Raw genomic sequence first — 23,342 nt, forward strand, 5'->3', positions numbered from 1 at the left:
TACTTGCTCTCAAACAATTGAAGGTGCTGTTAAGAGCACTATGAGAGCAACTGTTTGCAAATGGTCACAGCTTGAACTGAGCCAGAACAACTTAGCTTCAGATATTGTTCCAGCCTTGACTCAAACAAGGACAAAAACTGAATTCCAGGGGACAACAGAGTTTCAGCCCTTAATTTCTAGGCAGCATTTGACTGAGGGAGACATCAAGAAGCACTACTAAATTTCAAAGTCATTTGGAACTAGAGGAATGATCCTCCACTAACAGTTGTACTTGACAGAAAGGAAGAGTTACAGCCAGAGTTAAAAATCACATCACCAGGTTATAGTCCAACAGGTTTAATTGGAAGCTCTAGCTGGTGGAGTGCTGCTCCTTCATCAGGTGGTTGTGGAGGAGAAAAGTATCTTAGTGCTAAGTATCTTAGTGTACAAAAGCTAGTGCTTCCAATTAAACCTGTTGGACTAGAACCTGGTGTTGTGGTTTTTAACCTTTGTACGCCCCAGTCCAACACCAGCATCTCCAAAATCAACCCCTGAGAAAAGTGCCAAGTTTAAACAATCTCTTCAGATGCTTCATTAATGACCTTCATACCATACGCTGAGGAGCAGGGATCTTTGTGCAAATCAGCAATGCCAGTACCGGAATGTGACAAACATGGATAACATTAGTTTTCACATCAGTTGAAACCCAAAGTGTCAGTCCATAACCATCTCCAAGTGTAACCACTTTTCCATTTAAATTACTGGGCAACATAACTGCAGCTCAACATCATCCACTTAAAACAGTTTGCTTCACTGGTACCCTGGCCAATAGTGGTGCCTAGAGTGTATACTATTTACAAGATCCAGTCGAATGGAGCCTAAGTTTATTAACAATTCTAGTGTTGACAGTGCACTTGAATCAAATGGGTTTAATAAATGCACCGTCAACCATATGGAAATTTAAGAAAGTTGTACCCGATTTAGACATGATTCTTAAGTTCACAAACTTAGGGGTGTAAAAGCTTGTGTGCAGAGCAATTTGGAAAGACACTTACAGCTAGATTCAAGAATGTATATTTCAGAAAATATACAAAGTAGAGATAGCAAAGCGCACCTTGTTTTATTCAATTTTAAATCACAGGAAGGTCAGCACTTCATCTCTTTCTAACCTTGAAATGGTAATCCACACTTGAACTGTCTCACTTCATTGCGGAGAGAATTCCAAGATTTTGAACAAGCAATTAAGAAATGACTATTTAATTCCAGGTGATGTGGAACTTCTGCATCAGTTCGATGACTTCAGAGATGGTGGTGTCCCCTGCATTTTTCCCTTTTGAGTGAGGGGTTAAGGGGCTTGTAGAGTACTATCAAAGTAGTCTTGCTAAGTTGCTGAAAATGATGCACATTGCTGCCACTACATACCAGCAACATATGACGTAAGTGCCTTCAGATGGCAAATCAGGTGCTAAACAGAGTTACTTTGTAGTGGATGTCATCAAACCAATTGAAGTGCTGAACTGATGACTTCAATTCCAAGTAGACAGCATTCCATCACAATTCTCACTTGGTTCATACTGGTGGTGAACAGGCTTTGAGGAATGAATTGGTGAGTTAATTACTGCAGAATTCCAGTTTGTGACCACAGCCCTTGGAGTCACAGTATTTATGCTGCTGCTCCAGTTAATGCCCTGATAATGGTGTTAGGGCTGCCCATGGAAGAACAGCAAAAAAAAAAAACCAACAGTCCCAACAAGCTTGCAGTACATGTTTATCAAAAATTGAAGTGTGTGGAAGAGGCTTGTGTTCTCAGCACTTAAAACAATAGTTGCCGGTTCAAGATTGAATGTGAACATTCTTTGTCGACTGTGGCATGCTGGAAAAGCACAGCAGGTCGGGCAGCATCCAAGGAGCAGGAGAATCGACATTTCGGGCAAACGCCCTTCATCAGGAATTTCTCAAGGAATGTGCAATTTTTCCCTATCCTAAAGGGAAGAACGTTTCCCACCAATTAGATGTTTCACAATTTTTTTCTAATCAGTTAGGATACAAGTTTTAATTAAGATTAGATTCCCTAAAGTGTGGAAACAGGCCCTTCGGCCCAACAAGTCCACACTGACCCTCTGAAGAGCAACCACCCAGACCCATTTATCCCTGACTAATGTACCTAACACTATGGGCAATTTAGCATGGCCAATTCACCTAAGCTGCACATCTTTGGATTGTGGGAGGAAACCCACACAGACGAGAACGTGCAAACTCCACAGAGAGAGATGGAAATCGAACCCGGGTCCCTGGCGCTGAGAGGCAGCAGTGTTAAAATTCAAGATCATAGATATAGATATCAAAATATCTTATTGAGAGCGCTTAAAAACTAGAAAATTAGGAAAGTTTAAAAATTACAAGGGCCTTCTCATTATGGTCCTAGTTGAGATATACAAAGGTCATTGGTAGTCATAGAGAGCTCAGTTTCTATCATGCCAAAAAGAGCCTATTCAGATCACGGCAACAAGTGATTACTTTGATGTACTGGAAACCCAATCATAGTTAAACAAACCAGTACTAATTAACCAATAGTGTACACAGGGAGGAAGTATGTGCCACCCTGTTAATGTTACAAGAAAAAGTATGAGACAATTTACTTGTATTTAAAATTAGAGGGCCATTGACTTTCTTCCAAATGATGATTAAAGGGGGTAATTGACCCTCATGTCAAGGCCAGATTCAGGATAGTTTTTGGCCTCTCCCTGCATTGTACTGGTAGATGCATGAATAAGTTACACGCCTTGAACTCTGCTGTCTCCTGAAAATTTATTACTCTCTCCAACAGTTTGTAACACCCAGGATGTTGGTAATGGGGATTCTGCAACAACAATACTTATTGAAAATCAAGGAGAGATGGCCAGATTTTTTTTATTGGAGTTTTCCACAATCTGGCATTTGGATAGCACCAATGTTGTTTGTTACTTAATTGTCCAAGTCGGAATGCTGTTCACATTTTGCTGCATGCCAGCAAAGTCTACTCATCTGAGGACTAGTGTTTGGTACTAAACATTGGATGATCAGTCATCTTTAAACATGATCACTTTGGCCTTATGTTCGATTGAAGGTCATTGATGTAACAGTCGGAAGTGTTGTACTCCTGCAGCGATGTCCTTTGACAGGGATGACTGCCCTCCAACAAATTTCCTTTGTGCTCAGCATGATTCTAACCAGTTAGTTCAAGTTTTGCTAGGGATCCTCAATGGTTCACTGGAGTCAATGCAATCTTGAAGTTAACAGCTGTTTCTCTCAAACACTCTGAAGAGTCATAGTGGACTCAAAACATTAACTCTGCTTCTCTCTCCAGTCCTTGTGAGTTTCTAATACATACTATAATATAATAAAATTATAGCAATGTGTCAAATTGGAATTGCCTGTTGTGGAAGACGAACTTTGATAGATACACAACATGGAATACGGTCAGTGTTGCAGTTTACCATGAGCCACCTGTATTAAGCTGAAAAGAAAAGAGTGTGGCAGAGAAAGTGTTACCTAGAGTTTGATGCTACCTACTCTGCTAAGCATTGCTGATTTTTAACCAAAAAAATTTGTTGAAGTTTTCACTCACATGCACAACAGGAAAGGTTGGCTCATTTCCTTCTTCAAATTCATAGAAAGTGACAGTTTCTTCAGTAGCTCTTGGTTCCTCCTCACTCTCTGTTATATAGCCAAACTGGCAATCCTTGTTAACATACTGAACAGGTTTGCGACTTCTGCTATAAGAGCTTGTAGAAAATAGGATAAAGTTCACAAGGTACAATTAATTGCACTAAAAGATTACAGCAAAGCCAATTGAAGCATAGCACAAAGATTAAATAACCCTCTGAAATATGTCCACTATTACTTGTACATTATCCACAATGAATCAAAACAAACACTTGTTGCAAATTATGTTTACACTTATTTTAACCTTTTTGTAGAAACACCCACCAAAAATCACTAAATTAATTCTGAAATCTTATGACAACCAGCTGCATAAAGCCTCCTCACGCAAGAGTGCACATCCACTTCTCGACTCAAATTATCTACTACCCAAAGCTGCAAACTTAAGCCAGCTGGAAGAATTGGGAACATATTCAATGCAGCAGAAGTCAGCATTGTTAGGATAAAAATGGAAATTATACAGATTGCCATCTGGTCTTGCAAAAGTGGATTTGTAATGATCTGAAAACATTATATAACAAGCAAAGAGAACACTTGGCATGGTGAAGGTATGCACCCTATGTTAACTTTATCATTTGCCCTATTTCCTGATGTTAACAGATGCTTTATATAAAAAAAAGGTTCCAGGACCTAAATTTATCTCTTCACCAAAATCAATCATATTTTTGTACTGTGCTTTTTGTCAAAAACTGGTCTGAGTTTGGGATATCTTGTTTACAGACTAAAACAAAAAAAAAAGAATAAAATGCTGAAAAAACTCAGCTGGCAGCATCTGTGGAGAGAAAGCAGAATTGATGTTTTGGGTCCAGTGACCCTCCTTCAGAACAATTACTTCACCCCTTTCTGTGGAGGAGAAAAATGCAGTATTTCCCAATATGCCTGCTCTTCACCACCTCTCTAAAATATGATTTTCTTCAACCTTTCCATATTCAAGTTACCCCACATTCTTCCCCATCAAGGAAAAGCTGAATTTCAGAGATGTGGTGAAAGTAACGTCCCTGGGCATCAAGGCCACATTTGAGTGCGGCATCAAGGAGCCCTGACAAAACTAGAGAGTGTGAGAATTTGGGGCAGGGGGTGCAATGTTCTATTGATTGAAGTCATATCAACCACAAAGCAAGATAATTATAGTTGCTTGAGATCAGTTATCCCAGCTCTAGCACATTACAGGAGTTCCTCAGGGCAGTGCCCACTTTCAGGTGTTTCAATGACCTTTCCTCGATCTTTTTGGAAACTCACTGTTGCACCACGTTCAGTGCAATTCCCAGTGCCTCAGATACTGAAGCAGTCTATTCCCAAATGCAGGAAGAGTTGGGCAATACCAAAGCTTTGTTACTGGTCATTTAAGAACGTTCAAGCCACACAAATATCAGGCAATGAACATCTGACAAGACAGAGTGAAACTGCCACCCCTTGATATTCAATGATATCACCACTGAATCTCCCATCTGACATTGGAGGTTTCCCATTGACCAGAAAGTGAACTAGCAATATAAATACAGTGGCTTGAGAGGAGGTCGGAGACTAGGAATCCTGCAGTGAGTGACCCAATCTGACTCAAAACCCTGTCCACACACATTGCACAAGAGTGTGCAGAATAGTCCCCACTTGCCTGGGCAAACAGCTCCAAATGTTTATCATCGAGGTCAAAGCAACCCACCTGAATAACAACATCTTATTCACCACCATAAAATACTCAATTCCTCTGCTATTGGCATATTGTGACAACAATGCATGCCATCTATAGCTTGCACTGCAACAAGTCTAAATCCTTTGACACCACCTTCCAAATCCCCAACTTTTACCACCCAGAATTAGGGTAGCAAACAAAAGGGAACATCACATCTCAAATATGCATATTTACTTGGACCTTTATCACTGTTCCTTCGCAATTGATGGGTCAAAACATGAACTTACTCACACTACGTGGACAGCAAAGACATCAAAAGACCACTCACCATCACCTTTACAGCTATTAGTAGTGGCCCTGCAGTGATACCCAGATTTTATGAATTTAAAAGGTGCACAGATACAATAGCATAAAATTCCCACTTTTCACTCAACTGTAGAATAGGAGGATTGAAACAAAAATTAAAGTAAGCAAAATGAGACAACGTCAACTGGAAATACATCTCTTTCTAAATGAAAAAGGTTACAATTTAAAAACTCACAATTTTCCCTCTCTAGAGTGGCCAAATTTGTGATTTATCTCCAGTTTTAATTTTTGGAACTTTCAAACTCATTAGCATCTGAACAGTATTGGTAAAGACCTTGCAAACCAGGCAATTATTGGTCCTTTTCATTATTATAGAAGGATTAGAGAAAATGACAGACTACAATACTTTAAAGTAATATAGGTAATTCCAGAAATACATGACAAATGGCAGCACATGAAAGCGCTTCTTTCGTACTTAAAATACTCAGCATAACCTAGGAAACCATCTTTCTGCTATCAAATACTAAGCTACATTCTGTACTACTTATAATTAATGACATTTGAATGTGGCAGAAAAGTGCTCATCTCACCCATAACTAAATGGCTAGAATCCTAACATTATGGGTTTGCAATTTTGTAGACATTTCAAAACAATAGATTAAACATATTACCGAGATCTATAGGCGAAATTGTCATAATGTTGAAAACATCCCTTTCCTGAGCCAGAAAAGCCATAGATGTAGTCAGGATCAACAAAGCCATGTTGACCCACAAATCGAGTAGCTGGATTCCTGGAAGAGGAAATAGAAAACATTCTTTATCCCCACACACAAATGTCTTAAATTTCACAAACACTGGGAACGACTTTCAAACTCATCAAATTTCTGGTGACGAGTGTTTGCTCATTACTCCCACTTCGCTGTCTAACACCCCACTCTGCAACTGATGGAATAAAAATATGTTCATTTCACAGTGCACAAACTCCATTATAATAAGTTTTTCTCCTGGATCAATGATGTTTCAATTATTACCCTCATTTTAAACAAGCTTCATTACAATATTCAATGTAAAATTAAGGCTCAAGTTCTCAACCTGTGTTCTTTAATGCACATTGGGTGGGGTGTGCATTATATCTGCTCAAAGATAGATGACATTTTTTGATGGAACACAATCAAAAATCAAAATTTGAAATGGTACACATTGCCAGTTTGAGTCTCAGCAGTAACAACGGATTCCCCCCAAAGATCTAAAACCTTACACTAGAATCCTAAGTACTTGCTGTTTACAAACCTAGACGAAGCATAGTTGTTCCTGCCAGTTCTTTGAGGTGGAGGAGGGACCCTGTATTGATCATAAGGAGCAAAGTTGCCACTTTGAGTCGGAGGAAGAGAAGATCTTCCAGAAGGAAGATTGTTTTGCAGACGTGGAGGAAGCACAGGTTGACCCCTTCCATAAGCAAATGCCATAAAAACCTGTTTTCCACGAATCTTCTTCATAAATCGCCTGCGTGACTTTGGATCAAGGTCTGCAAAGAAACATTAGCTAGTCAAGAACAGAACTGAAAAAAAATTCTAATATTCATTTCCTTAGAAAGTTGACTAGTATATTTCACTACTACTGTTTGCTCTTTCCCCAGAGTATAATATCATTAAGAATCAGATTAAGAAATTAAAATCAAATAATTAGTGAACTAAAGAAGAAGAAAGTGGCAAAGTGGACACTGACCACTATTTGGGTTGGATTTACACTAAGTACAGAGCAATTAAGAAACAGAATACCCATTTAATTACCACCTTATTTGCAAAGATCTAGTTGGTAAAACATCTACACCGATGCTGCCAAAGGAAATGCAGTGCTTTGAGAGCTGCAAAGCTCCAGGCATGAATCAGTAAAGTCAAATTTCAAGGTTTAATCGATTAATGAATTCTCTTCTTTACTAACCTAACTCAGAAACATATCCACTAGGTATCTTCTGATAGTTTCCACCTTTTCTGTTTGAAACAATATTCCAGGCAGGAACCGGTGTCACTTGGGTCACAGGCTTCAGGTTTGCCAAAGGAACAGTGTGCCTGGGAGCAATTATTTTTCGTCACAAGAACTTAAACATAAAACTTAAACATTATTCTAACAATATTTGCATTTGAAGCACATACAATACCATTTCGGAATTATTCACCTTTTAACACTGCAGATAGTTTGGACATCTTGTATCCTCACATTCCTCTTCCACCCCATCCCAAAAAAAAGTCAACAGGCAAAAAAGACTGTCCAGACAAGCTAACCACAAACTGGTCACCCAAAATAAAAAGGAAAAAAAAAATAAAATACTGAAGTTTACTTTCTTCCAGTTGCCTATCATAATCCCTTTACTCCTGAAATCATAATCCCACAAGCAACAGTCATCCTGCATTTCCTTGCTCAAACATCTTTCATGCATGTTGATTACACAGGTCACCACAGATTTGTTTTGTTATTGATGCATTTCCACCTGAAGTTGGATCGCAAACACAAGTGTTCACCGAATACATTTTGGGAGTGTAACATTGTTTTTTCATAGAACCGTGGAACTACACAGCAAATCCATTAATATTTTAAAATAAAGATGGTAGTATTTGGTATAACTTTTTCGCACAATTGAAAACCTAATTTAGAAATTAAACAGGATGGATAAAAAGGGGACAAAGCATATCACCCAGAGAGAAGTTAACTGATTAAATAAACCTCAAAAGTCAATAGAAGAATAAACTTAATATAAAATCCACCAAAAGGAGACTAGTCAAGACCATTCTTTAGCTGATTTTATTTCCATTCAATTATTCAAACATTCTCTCAAACTATACCTCGGGGTGAAGAATTGTTCTGACCCATTATATATTCAAACCTCATTCCTTTTAGCTTTCCTGCCTGATCATTTCCTCTTGGTGCAATCACTTTAGTTTTGCAGAAACATCTTACAGGACAATGTAACAATAGTACTTATTACTGGGGTCTCGGAATTTGGTTTCAGTTTGTTCAGCTTTCAGAAACAATTAGAGCTCCCTAGTCTCCACTTCCACTGTTTGGTTTAATGGTCACATATTCTTCGTGAGCCATCACTTCAACCATACTATTTTATGATCTTAGATCAGATCTCTTGCTCAAGTCTTTCATCTTTCTGGCAAGTACAACCCTAGGTACCAAAGTCTGCCTTCACAGTTCAGTGATCTCATACTGATCTTCGAGAATCTACCCTTAAGTCAGGGAATCTAAAATATTTCAAATGAAGCCTAAAATCTGCAACATATCTGATCAGTATGGGGCTTTGTTCATTTTTAAGGATCACTCATCTTTCAGTGACAATTTCTGTATATACAAAGCATTGTTTTTCCACATCATAGAAGTCCATGGATCTAATCCAAGTTCATTCTAGACTTTTTATTTTAAAAAAGTGTTCAATTTCCAAATCGGATTTTCAAAAAATCTGGTACCAATCCACTTTAATGAGGTAGTCAAGAATGAAAATTGCTTTAAAATTCTTCCACACTTAAGTTGCAACAAAATGAATAAAATACATGTGATTTTTCAAAGAAAAGAAGTCCTACTGCATGGATCAGAGATTCCCAGCCCAGATATAGGAGTCAAGTTTTTCAAAATGAACACTCACTGCAGCAAACTAGCTAACTTACCAATGAAAGTGCAACACCAAGGCTGTGGCAAAGGCAGACAAACATTTCATTGCAGTTTGCACTAGGTGGTGCACAAGAATAGTTAACGAGCATGGAGACCACTGGCAAGCACTGAAGTGAAATGGCTTGCTGCTGATATGGAATGGAGGTTCAACTTTATTGTGGGGGTGGGGGAGGGAAATGAAGCAGGAATACAAGAATCTAGATAAACTATGATTAGTATAAAGTAAAATGCTATAGATGGTGCAAAATAGACCTTAAAACAATAACTGCTGCAAATACTCAACAGCTCAGTCTGTATCAATGGAGAACAAAAAAGAATCTCTTAAGTAAAGCTTTGTTGACTTGGATCATTAACTTACTTTCTCTTCAGATTATATCAGATTTGATGAATCCCAGTATTCCTTTTCATTTAAAATCACTAACTTTACCCTCATTACTGGTAATATTACTACATGACCAGCCACGTTTTACAATACAACACTAAATTGGAGCTTTAAGTAAAAAAAATGGAAATTTAAATACTTGAAACAACTTCCAAGATGGGGTGCTTTCATATTTTACAAAACCTACCTTTGACGACAGTGGTACAGCTTCAAATCATTACATCAATCGGCATTAAAAAATTGGTAATACAAGTGCACTTGATTCAATATCCTTCACTTTAAATAGCTTCACTATTAATATTTTCATTACTTTTTCAACACCCCTCCCCCACGCACAGACATTCCAGAAGCAATTGAAAAGTATTGCAAGTTTGGGTGTACTTTGTTTTGGCAACTGCAATCTAGCAAAAAGACAACTTACAATTTGGTAGAACTCCAATTAGGTACAACTCCAATTAGATTTCCTACTCTCAAAACATGATGCTCATATTAAACAAATCAAGTCCGCTATTGAGGTAAAAAAACTAATTCTTCTTTGCCGCATCGTATGATTAAGTAATATTACTTAACTTGCAAAAACGCTGTTAATTACAGATGTTGAACCAATAAGCACTACGGCAGTCATAGTAAATAAAAGCTAACTTTTCAGCTAGTTCTTCTATGAAGACAGTCACCGAGTTGCCATCTTGGCCTGCTTCTTGTATATGGGCATTGTAGTATTTGTCTCCTTGCTCAAGTTTCACCTGCAGAAGGATTAACATTTCATTTAAAAAATATTAATGGTAAAAGTGATCTGAACTCCTTAAACATAAACGGAAGCAATGACTGGCTGAGAAACTAAGCGTCATACAGCAATTCACCTTTAAAATACATGCAGAGTAAAACAAAAATTGCTCAATACAGAACTGTACTTATATTTGAAACAGAATAGTGAAGCTACATTGAAAACAAAAAGTGCTGGAAATCACAGGTCAGACAGTATCTTTGGAGAGAAAGTAAGCTAATGCTTGGAATCTAAAAAGGACTCATCAGATCCAAACAAGGGCCATCTAGACTCCCAGCATTAGGTTGCTTTCGCTCCATGGATACTGCCTGACCTGCTGTGATCTCCATTTTCAGTTAATGGAAGTTAGGATTCTTAACACTAACTTCAAAAGCCAAACCCAGTTATTATCTTGTGATTTCCCTTTTTCTATTCATTGCCTAGCTCCCCAACATCTTTATAACATTAATTTTAAATGAAGGTGATAATATGCGCATTTCCACTAAGTTCCAAACATCAACTGCACAAGGAAAAAACTGGGCTGAAAATGTGTTGCTGGAACAGCGCAGGTCAGGCAGCATCCAGGAAACAGGAGAATCGACGTTTCGGGCATAAGCCCTTCTTCCAGCAACACATTTTCAGCTCTGATCTCCAGCATCTGCAGACCTCACTTTCTCCCCAAGGAAGAAACTGGGACAACTATGCACATTGAGGTGACACTGCTAATAAGACAGACTTTCAAACTATTATTTCAAACAAATTCAAATACAGTAAACTATTATCCGGCACCTATGGGACCAAGAGTGTGCCAATTGATCAAATATTCTGGATAATCAAGAGGCCCACAATGTAACACACTAAGTAATAGAAAAATAAAGGGATATACACATCACATGCTCTATTTACAGCATAAATCACAAAATTATAATGCAACTCTGCCTTAAATAAAAACAAACTTACTGGTAGAACTTTCTCACACTCACCCTCACTGACATTGCAGGTACACCACAGTTATATTTTGTGAGGCTGTTCACTTGAACAACTTTATACTGAGATAAACAACTAAACTATAGTAATCAGACAGAAGGGAACTTTGAATGGAGGTATACAGTTTGTTGATTTATCAGGAATGCCGATTAAAACAAAGTTCACTATATTTACTTTGGTGGTTCATCTAGGTCTAAACAATTTCTGCACTGCCATTCACAACGGTTACCTGATAATTTCTTATTTGCTTGTTATGGGACTGTGCTATAGTAAAATGACTGCTTTATTTGTGATGTCGCAGCACAAAGGTTGGCTGTGAACAATATCAAGAAAATAAAGTTATACAAATACAAGGTTTTTTCACAAAATGTCATATTGGGTATCTAACAGGATTGTGATTGTTTTTATTATATTAGCAGCAACAGAGACAGACAGGCCCGTTCTGGACAGCCACAACTCGCAACAGCTTTAAAATCTACTGACCAAGAATATTCATTTGACAAAAACAAATTTAAAAATTAACATTTAAAATATATAATGGACTTAACATTTATCAAAGAGCATTTAGCACCTACCTGACATTTGTCACCTAAACAATATTGCCTTCCAGAAACCACCATGTAGTCCACCTTTTGCTGCTCTATAACAAAACATATGGCTTTGTGAAAGAAGAATGCTGGTCATCTCCATGGCGAGATTTACTACAAATCCTCAAAGAGGAAGCACAAATTGATCTAGACGTATGCTTTAAATAAAATTTAATACTTAGCAAAAATAAGCCATTTAAAAGGGCAGAGCTCCGGATTAGAAATAAGGTATGGGATGTTACAAGCAGAAGATTCTCCACCTGCCCCAAAACCCAAAAACTTTGGGACAACTATTTATGGTTTATACCTTTTCTGCTATCGAGCCAGACATCAAATTCCACATTGCGATAAATTTCTGAATCCAATGCCTTCAATACCTTAAAGGGAAATGGCATCTTTGATGGGCCATCAACATTCTGAAATACAGAAGTTAATTGAATGTTGGAACCAAGTCTTCCAAAAAATGACAGCAGGTAAATTATAACTTTGAAATTATAGAGGAATAAAATCTCCATGTGCAATCATAACTCTTATCACTCACACTGGGGTTCAAATTTTTCAATTCTTGGTACCTTTGCATTTTGAGCAAGATCATAAAAACAAACAACAGTATTTCTTCAAGAGGTTGAAAATGAAATTACATCATTTCCTCCATCATAATATCTGCGGTCATATAATCACTATCTTTGTTCATTTAATCACTGAAAAAAGATAGCCACTGCAAGCTGCCGAGAAGAATCAAAATTGTCCCAAGGTAAACTAGTCAAGAAAATTGATCTGACGTGAAAAATCAAAAAAGGTGGTTACCAAATTCTTCAACTTGTCCTATTTCACAGATATTCCAAACAAAATGATTTTTGCCTGCTCCAAACTAAAATATTTAATCTGTTCCACCTTAAAACTCCAAAAGTATGTCTCTTCAAGCCAGGCATAACTTCAAGAAGCAAAATATGGGAACACATTCAAAATGTGAAGCACTAAATGTGTAATGAGTTAATTACTCGAGAATGTATGGGGAGATAAATCAAAGCATACATTGGAAGATCAAGCAGATTTCTGGCTGGACATAGCACCATTATCAAGAACATTCTATAGTGTTTTAAACACTAACGCAAGGCATCTATGATATAGCTAACTACAGCCAGCTTTATTGAAGCCAGTATTTTGTTCCCCCAAAACTAACTTCCCAATCATTTTACTTTTCATCACTCAGACATCTTTTACAAAATATATTACAAGTAGGAAAAACTGCAGCAACGGTGTTTCAATTCGGAAATTTTAGAAATGGTGTGTCACATGGAGTGGAAGATAATGTTAAAACACTATCACAAGAGCAAGTGAAAAAAAAGCAAGAATTTTATATAACATTGGATTAGAACAATTACAAAAGATAATTTAATGAAATCACGATTGTCCTACAGGACCATAGGGCTGCTTCCTCACAGATTAAACCACCACCAGTCATCCGAGAGTCAACACACCTCAGGTGAATGGAGAGATTGAGAATGAATGAATGAATAAATCAATCAATAAATAAATAAATAAATAAATAAACAAACAAACAAACAAACGAAATGATTTTATCAGTTGTATTCCAGAGAGAAAAAAAACAGTAAAAAATGTATTGCCACAATCCGACACCATTTTGATTAATTTGAAGAAAGGCAGCATTTGGTATGCTTGCCTTTATTCGTCAGAGCACTAATTATAGGAGTTGGGAGGTCATGTTGCGGCTGTACAAGACATTGGTTGAGCCATTTTTGGAATAGTGCGTGCAATTCTAGTCTCCCTCCCATAGGAAGGATGTTGTGAAACTTGAAAGGGCTCAGAAAAGATTTACAAGGATGGTTGCCAGGGTTGGAGGGTTTGAGCTATAGGGAGAGGCTTAAGCATTTTTCCCTGGAGCAGAGGCTAAGGGGTGACCTTTCGAGAGGTTTATAAAATTATGAGGGGCATGGATAGTGAATAGCCAAGATCTTTTCCCCAGGATGAGGAAAGGAAGTCCACAGAAAATGCAGTCAAATGGTCCAAAATACATGATAAGCAGGAAATACAGCCACTGTGTGGGGATTCTTCAGCACAGTCCTATTCTACGCAGTAGAGAATGGACTCCTGTTCATATCATATCATAGAATCCCTTCAGTGTGGGAACAGGCCGTTTGGCCTATCCAGTCCACACTTTCCCCCACCCCATCCCTTAAACTCTATGCTTTCCATGACCAATCCACCTAACCTGCACATCTTTGGACTGTGTGAGAAAAAAGGAGCATCCAAAGGAAACTAATGATGACACAGGGTCAATGTGCAAACTCCACACAGACAGTTGCCAGTGTGTGAAATCAAACCCAGATCTCTGGCTCTGAAGCAGCAGTATTAACCACTGAACCATGGTACGGTCTCATCCAAGAGGGTCACAGCACTTGTTGGAAGGAGCACAATGAGCTATCAACAAGTGACCTTGACCACATTCCACATCATGCTGTCTGCCACCCCTTCAGCACAACCCCAGCCTTAAATGGTTGTAAAGAAAGGCAACTAACATCTCAGAACCAATAAGGCCACCAGTACAGGTGGAATCCCAAACAAAATATTTATATGGCAGAGAAACACTTGGCACATACAGCTTGCCTAATCTTCCTCACAGGAAGGTGGTGAGCATGGGACACAGCATAATTGTAACCATCAAGGGAGACAAAAAAAAAAGTACAGATTGTGGTAGTAACAGAGGGTCATCGCTGCCAAAGGGCAGGTCATAGCAAGAATTAAATGGCCTCTTCTCTATGGCAAAAGGGCTCCTACCAGAGTCACAATGTAGACTGTGCATCAACACACACTCTGGACGGATCACCATGGCAAGACAAGTCCAACAAAAGCCAGACACCTGTAAATGAGATCTATTCCAACACCTCAAAAATGTGAGGAGCTTGATTAATTTTGAGTTTATTAACTTTCCCAAATTTTTTTTCATTACAAAGTTATGAATTTTAATACCTTTGTTTCTTCTGCACTGGGTCTTGCCATTTTCTCCTCTGGAGAGCCCTCGTGATCACTATTTTCTGCACCATTCCTCCTAAGCAGACAAATAAAAAAAAAGTTTGTCTGAAGTAGTGCAAACCATGGTCACTACAACATAGAAATCTTTGATTTAAAACAAACTATGCACTGTGATTCTGGAATAGGCTCCATAACCTATTTGTCCAAATTAGTCTATAAGTTGACAAACAGTACTTTACATGAACCCATCACATGAAAATGTATAATGTAGTCAGGTGCACTTAACTGATATAATATTCTGCAATAACATGAATACAATATCCTAGCCAATTTAATATATCACCTTGCTGGATGCTGACAACTTCGATTTTCTGCCTTTTTAGCTGCTACTCTTGTGGGAACTCTACAAGGATTGCAGCTTTTACTGCCAAAGGTTATTATGTCCTATTACTGGAAACATTGTAACTTGAGCAGGAGAAGGTCATTTGACTCACTGAAATGGCACAGTTTGACCATCTTGGCTGATCCTCTAACTCGATGTTGTACTCAGACTTTCTTCATATCACTTTATTCTACAGACTAAAATGCAATCAGTGACCCCACAGCCATATGTGGTCGAGGATTCCACAGGTTCACCACCTTCTGACCGAAGAAATTCCTTATCTCAGTTCAAAAGGGTCTACCTGCAACCATGAGCTCTTATTCTGGACCTGTGGCCAGGGAAAACAATCCCTGCATCCAGTATCAAACAAAAGTTGCTGGAAAAGCTCAGTGAGTCTGGCAGCATCTGTGAAAAGAAATCAGAGTTTCTCAGAACCTGCATCCAGTCTGTCCAGCTGTTAAAATTTGTTTCAATGAATCTCATTAATCCACTGCAGTTTAAAACAGAGCACGGTGGCACAGTGGTTAGCACTGCTGCCTCACAGCACCTGAGACCCGGGTTCAATTCCCGCCTCAGGCGACTGACTGTGTGGAGTTTGCACGTTCTCCCCATGTCAGCGTGGGTTTCCTCCGGGTGCTCCGGTTTCTTCCCACAGTCCAAAGATGTGCAGGTCAGGTGAATTGGCCATGCTAAATTGCCCGTAGTGTTAGGTAAGGGGTAAATGTAGGGGTATGGGTGGTTTGCGCTTCGGCGGGTCGGTGTGGACTTGTTGGGCCGAAGGGCCTGTTTCCACACTGTAAAGTAATCTAATCTAATTGCTGCTATGAATACAAAGTTTAAAAAAGGTGATAATGCACTTGAACTGGTCCCATACTTCCAGTCTAAATAGGAGTAGTGACGAGGATCATATGGGCTGCATCAAATTCTGTGAGGAGAAAGTGAGGACTGCAGATGCTGGAGATCAGAGCTGAAAATGTGTTGCCCGAAGGGCTCATGCCCGAAATGTCAATTCTCCTGCTCCTTGGATGCTGCCTGACCTGCTGCGCTTTTCCAGCAACACATTTTCAGCTGCTTCAAATGCTGCCTCAAGTAATTTGCACGACTGTGATAATGGGGGACAGAGCAGCCCAGAGTGAAACGTACTGAGTAGGATGTAAAATGTTCACACCTTTTAAAAAAAAAATGCAAAAGCAACTGGTTAACCAAGGACAAACTTTCAGACTTCAGATGTCTGAACACAGAGTGGGAGATTAGATTCTCTACAGTGTAGGAACTGGCCCTTTGGCACAAGTCCATACTGACCTTCTGAAGACTGGGTGGATTAACTCAGACTTATTTCCCTACATTTACCTCAACTAATGCACCTCACACTATGGGCAACTGAGCATGGCCAATTCACCTGACCTATTTTCTGGAATGTGGGAGGAAACACATCATGAGCAATAGAGAAATGTAAACTTTTATCACAGCATTGCCAGGAGGTCACAAGACGTCAGATGATCAGGATAGAATTGGGAAGAATTCCTGCAGTAGGCTTAAGTTTTTTTTTTAAGGTAACAATGACTGGAGATGCTGGAAACCAGATTCTGGATTAGTGGCGCTGGAAGAGCACAGCAGTTCAGGCAGCATCCTCGCATGCTGCCTGAACTGCTGTGCTCTTCCAGCACCACTAATCCAGAATTAAGTTTTTTTTCTTATGACTCAATGAAACAGGGAGAAGCAAACCCATGGGAATAATATTGGACTGGTCATTCTGTAGCGAGCAGACATGAAAGAGAAACGTGGCATCAGGTCTACAGCGGTGCTCTGGTCTTGTTTGATGTTCTACAGCATCCAAAAATCAACTTTGATCTGCTTAAACCTTTAGAAATGTACCTACATCAACCTGAAATAGATTTCAGCCATTTTGGAACATCACTAGGTAACAATTTTACAATGGACTTTATGAGAAAATGATTAATGGAGTGTCAAATGTTTCTCATTGTAGCAGTCTTTCCAACATCCCTGCTAAATCAATTACAGCAGTATGCCACTGTTTACTTGACTAATATTATTACTGAGTCACATGCTGGAATGCAAAGCTAATCAATATGATGCTATTGTTGCAACACCTACCCCTAAAACAGAAAATAAAACATGTAAATCAGAAGTTAGTCATAGTAGTATTGTTTTTGGAAAAGCTTTGTTCACTAAACCTCAAACTGTCTTCACGACTTGAGCCTAAGACCCCAAACAGCAAAACTAGATAAGAGTGTTAGGTGTAGGGGAATGGGTCTGGGTGCATTGCTCTTCGGAGGGTCGGTGTGGACTTGTTGGGCTGAAGGGCCTGTTTCCACACTGTAGGGAATCTAATCTAATAACTTCCCTCACTAATAGCTCATTAACAACCTATTTTTTAAAAATCAAGATGCACTCCAAATTGATAAGCTAGGAAATTCACATACTGAATATCTTCCTGAAAAAGTTGTGCAGTATCACCATTGCTTTGGCAGTTACTGCTCTTTCTGGTTTTCTTGCCATGACTGCGGAACAACTCCACTGCTGCTCGTAATTCTTCTTCATCCACTCCAAAGACATCTCTGTACAGCACTTCATATACAATTGCTGAAATATATGCATTTATTACATTTAGTTAATTTCAACAACTACAGGCTACACAGCTTAACTTTGGTGGTAAGAAAATAGTCAAACAATAATCTGGAACAAAATTGAACTGCCATATGAATAAATTTAGGTTAATCAAGGAAAGCCAGTATGGATTCTTGAGAAAGTAGTGCAAAACTAACTTCAATTTAGAAGCAATAACAGAGGGGGTGATGCAAACAGTGCTGTTAATGTGATACACAAGGACTTCTAAAAGGCACTTGATACAATGCCACAGACTTGACAAAGTTATAGCTCATGGAATAAAAAAAAAGGGACAAAAACAACAAAAAAGGGATACAAAATTAGGTCAGTGACAGGAATAAAACAGTCTTGGTTAATAGATGTTATTCAGGGTACAGGAATATTTGTAGCAGAGATCCCCTTGCCCCTCACCACATTCCCGAAATCTATGTTTCCAACCGAATGAGGAAAAGAGTGGTCTTGGATTGAATTCTGGGAATATTTTTCACTTCTCAACTCCCCGCGGAAAAAAACCCCCACCTGTTAAATCATCTCAAGGATTGAAAACGAGGTTTCCTATTTTTCTTTTACTGAGTTTTACTTGCACCTCTATAATATGCCTCCAAATTTCCTGTCTTTTAATTATTTGGTGGCCTGAGTGTACACACACAGCAGTGTAACGGTTTTTGTAAAATCCTTCTCCAGTGCTTTTATAGTTTGTGATCAATTCTGTTACCTCAACCAACACCAGACGACAACAGATCTTATTTAGCCAAAAGACAAACCTACCTTGACAAATGGCTGCATGCCCTTGAAACTGTTTCGTAAACACACTATCATAATGACCATTGTTGGAACAACAAAGTGAGATCTTTAAAAAAAGAAATATTTCAATTATTTTGTTAATCTTGCAACATTTAAATAAAATCTAAAGTGAAGTCAATAAACATGATCTAAAATCTATGGAGAATCAGTAAGCTCAGAAAATACTGAAGATGTTGGAAATCAAACATTAACTTTATTTTCATAAATGATGCCTGATCTGCATATTTCCAATTTTTTATTTTTATTTAGGAGGTAGTTAAGTTTTAAATGTTTACTTTGCACTTTCTACTCACCTTCATCACACCCTCCCACCTCCCCAATTCCCAGAAATACTATCCCTCCCACTCAATTTTTTTAAATAAGTGTCACAAATTTGTGGACCAGATCAAATCCCCTCAAAACAGAGATAGCCTAGGCCCTAACTTTTATCTTATTTAAAGGTAGTGTAAGGTATCTCAGATATGATTCAATTGGTCAAACTACTTACTTTGCTTTCCATCGAGCAGACACCTCAGCACCATGTTTATAACACCTCCCACCCCACCCTTCAAAAGGAGGGGGGGGGCAAACAAATCCCTCCTACAGGCCCATCTTGTCACAAACTGAGCACAGATAAAATAAGAACAGGAGAAGTGTGCAAGATACCAGTTAGAAAAATATGCATGCTCATTTGTAACAAAACCCTTTCCTTTAATAATGAGGTGAACAGTTTGGTTCTACCGACCTTCAACTGCTGCATAAACACTTGGGCTCAGAACAGAATGAGCCAAGTAAAGCCATCTCCTATTGTCAACTCTGACTTATCCTCTCTAGAGGATTGTCACTGTTCTTACACTGAAGCCTTGATGAAAGGCACAATGAGGATCTTGGGGCATTGTCATTCACACCCTCATGAAACACCAATTGTTCTGTAGCCATGGCTCGGTAATCACTGCTATCTTTCCCACATTAGCCAGCAGTCTTGGAAGATAGCAATAGATAGAGAATAGATAATTTAAAGCAACACAGGATAACTTTAATCCTGATTTTGGCTGTCCATGCATACCCAAATGTTCACTGATTATCTCAACAACTAGAACTTTGGACAAGTAGTGCACAATTCTCCACTAACCAAATTTAAGGGGGTCACAAGCAAGCAATACATTTCAGGTTCAAAGTTCTGTTTCATTAGAATCAGGCTTTCTTTACTTAATTATTAGGCAAGTCAATGCATGATTTCCATACTTGATTTAAATTTACATTTAGTGCTTAAAAACTAATCAGCCTATTGATAAACACTGAGAACAAGGCTATGAACATCTTGAAACAAGAATTAGGACTAGCACAGTTCCTAACAAGAGTCAAGAAATTTTAAGAGCTGTTTCTTACGTTTAAAAATATTTAGGGCAGCAGAGTGCAGGAGACCTGTATTCAACTCCAGCCTTGGATGACTGTGTGGAGTTTGCATGTTCTCCCCATGTATCTGTTTTCTTCCATGGTCCAAAGATGTGCAGGTTAGTTGGATTGGCCATGCTAAAAATTGCCCTGTAGTGTCCAAGGGTGTGCAGTTTAGTTGGGTTAACCATGGTTAAAAACCCACGTGGAGTTGTGAGAATGGGATGGGAGTTGGGTCTGGGTGTAGTGTTGGTGCAGACTCAAAGGGCCAAATAGTCGCTTTCTGCACTGCAGTGATTCTATAGTTCTATATTTGCTTTAATATATGATTTATATTACAACATGAAACGTGTTGATAAATTAATGGTATAAAAATGACAATCTTCTCCAAGAAATGCAAGTCAAACAATACTGAATTACCTTCCCACTGTTTTGATAATTTCTAGAAAAATTCAACTTTAAAAGATAATTGCATATTTGCTTTTACTTTGAAATCAAATATAAACAAAAGACAGTGCAAACAGGCAAAAGCAAACCAAATTCCTATTGTTGATCATTCACAGTTCAGAAGGGCAAATTAAGACTTTAAGCAAATAAGTATTTTATTCAGTGTTATATGCATTAAAAGTTTCTGGAGAGTAAACTAAAGACTATAAATTTTAAACAACCTTCAAAAAAAAGGGTAGATTTAAAGTCACCAAACAATAAAAAATCTTAGTAATTTGAGTGGTAGCTTACCCAGATGCTATTTGTGTTTATAAATAACCCAAGTTAGATAATGCACATACACCCATTGATATTACAAGTGAGAAGGAGGTTTCTCTTACCGTCTTCTCAAATCCATTATTTGTAGCTTGGATGGGTAGTTTTCCAGGATACCGGTAAATGAGAAAGTCACAACTTGACATTTGGAAAAAGAAGTGAATTGGTTATGTTATACAAGCAATATTAGCTTGTTTTCTATTTTGGTTAGAAAGCAAGCAATTTGCTGCAGACTGCACCTCCAAAATCCATCCCCCTCAGTTTGGAGAGAGAGAGAGAGTGTTAACAATTCATGTCCACAGATGCTGACAGCTACTGAGTTTCTTAAGCCATCACTTTCATTTCAGACTTGGGACCAGGCCCTTGCAGAAACAGGATTTTCTGGACCTTGGGAGGCTCTGTACCCAATACAGCCCCCAGGCTCCAAATTTATGCTATCCCCTCAAATGGGATTGAGGTCCACTGGTTGTATGGCAGTCAGTCATTCTGAGGGGGGATAAGGTCAGCTTCAAGGTCACCCTTCAGAACACCAGCATGTCATGATGCAGTCCTGAGCGCAACTTGACGGCAGGGGGAATGGAGAGAGAGATTAAGGAGGCACAATCTGCATTAAAATCCTGCACATTAGTATTTCTTGTCCCAAATCACTACTTAGCCCATGAGCTTATCATGTGTCATTTATTCAAGCATTTTATTGTAATTATGACAGTTCTGCAGTAGAGGGACTGAACTCAAGAGTATGGAGGTTGTGGACTCACCCAATAGAAGTCTTTAGGATAAATAAAAGGAGTTTGATTGGGTAAATGTGGAGCTTTTTGTAAATCCTTGTGGGGCAGCCAGAAACTGGTCATCCATTAGGATTTGAAGGGAATCTATCTTATCCAGTTTATAATGGATGTTGAATGCTATGACTGATAGCTGATGTGATATGGAAGCATTTAAGTGGGATCTAACTAAGTGCAAGCAAGGAAGAGAATGCTGATAAGACTAGAAGAGATGAGAGGAAGGCCCACTGCAGAATAAACCAGCATAGATTAATTGGGCCAAATTATTACTGTTAGCTGATAACAGGATGAGAACAGAATAGAGATTATAGGATAGAAAAGTAGTAAAATATTAAATATCACTATATCTAATAAAGCAGGACTTTTCAAGTTGAAACATTTCTTGGAAAGGATTAGTAATACCAAATTATTGGCCACAAATTTTAAAGGCTAAAAAAAAACCAAAAACACCTGGCATGGAAGCTACTTGAAAATGTGACTAATTTCAAATCAAAAGCACTTTATTGTTTAGAGGAAGATAACATTCAACCTTTCTAGTCATAGACAAACTCTTCTCTGCATCTCCCTCAATTAATTCAAATACTCTTGCACAACATTACCTCAAACTTGTGTTATTAGTCCAAATCCTATGGGATTTGCTAATGAAGTCTACAGACATATCTTTCACTTAAGATCTTCCCAAATGGACATTTACTGGAAATAACTAACACCTCTCATATCACTTGGACTCATTTCCAAGCAACAGATCAGAATTTTGATCTTCTTGTGGCAAGTAAATGTTTAAGCTAACATACCAGATAACCCCAGTTTCTGGCCTAACTAAATATCCATTCTGCCAGATATGAATGGAAAATTACAATAGTTAAAATACCAGTCTTGGACTTTTAAGGTAAGCTATTGCCAGAACTGGAGATTTTTTTTGATATGCATTTGGATAGGCTGGGGTTGTTTTGTTTGAAAGAGAAAGGAAGAGTTGATTTAATCAAGACATATTGAAGAGGGGATTGGATAGCATGGATAGGAAAAAAAGATCTACAGCCTTCACAGAAGTCATAAGTAATCAGCAAATGTGTCGATTGGGGGTGTTAAAATATCCTGCCTCCAGAACAAAGATCTGAAGCTCATTGCCCGAAAACGTTGGTTGTTTGGATAGAAAGGAAATGAGTGGGGCAATCTACACTGGTCTGCCGTGGTTTTGTGATTTCTACCACACTGTAGGCTAACCATCAACTCTTCAAGAAATGTTGCAAACAGAGGCAGAAATCTTCACATTTTAAAAGTACTCTATTTAGAGAGACTCTTACAACGCAGGTTACAGATGAAGAGTCAGCAAGTTGGTAAGAAAACGTTTGATGATGGACTGATTACAATGGGGTAGATTAGATTACTTAGTGTGGAAACAGGCCCTTCGGCCCAACAAGTCCACACCGACCCTCCAAACAGCAACCCACCCAGACCCATTCCCCTACATTTACCCCTTCACCTAACACTACGGGCAATTTAGCATGGCCAATTCACCTAACCTGCACATTTTCAGACTGTGGGAGGAAACCCACGCAGAATGTACAAACTCCACAGAGACAGTTGCCTGAGGCGGGAATTGAACCA

The 23,342-nt window shown here is 38.6% G+C and overlaps 1 protein-coding gene across 1 annotated transcript in view; it reads right to left on the minus strand.

Moving 5' to 3' along the window:
• alg13 (ALG13 UDP-N-acetylglucosaminyltransferase subunit) overlaps window positions 1-23,342 on the minus strand; it is an 80,952-nt gene that overhangs the window by 32,996 nt on the left and 24,614 nt on the right. Inside the window, exons 9-19 of the mRNA XM_043705310.1 lie at window positions 21,015-21,087; window positions 18,778-18,859; window positions 17,826-17,985; window positions 14,997-15,075; window positions 12,313-12,421; window positions 11,994-12,058; window positions 10,311-10,411; window positions 7,559-7,686; window positions 6,908-7,142; window positions 6,289-6,408; window positions 3,587-3,743 (exon numbers count right to left, since the gene is read on the minus strand). Coding sequence (XP_043561245.1) covers window positions 3,587-3,743; window positions 6,289-6,408; window positions 6,908-7,142; window positions 7,559-7,686; window positions 10,311-10,411; window positions 11,994-12,058; window positions 12,313-12,421; window positions 14,997-15,075; window positions 17,826-17,985; window positions 18,778-18,859; window positions 21,015-21,087 — 1,309 coding nt within the window. The remainder of the gene's footprint in view (window positions 1-3,586; window positions 3,744-6,288; window positions 6,409-6,907; window positions 7,143-7,558; window positions 7,687-10,310; window positions 10,412-11,993; window positions 12,059-12,312; window positions 12,422-14,996; window positions 15,076-17,825; window positions 17,986-18,777; window positions 18,860-21,014; window positions 21,088-23,342) is intronic.

Source organism: Chiloscyllium plagiosum, chromosome 15 (assembly GCF_004010195.1).
Source record: "Chiloscyllium plagiosum isolate BGI_BamShark_2017 chromosome 15, ASM401019v2, whole genome shotgun sequence".
Lineage (NCBI taxonomy): Eukaryota > Metazoa > Chordata > Chondrichthyes > Orectolobiformes > Hemiscylliidae > Chiloscyllium > Chiloscyllium plagiosum.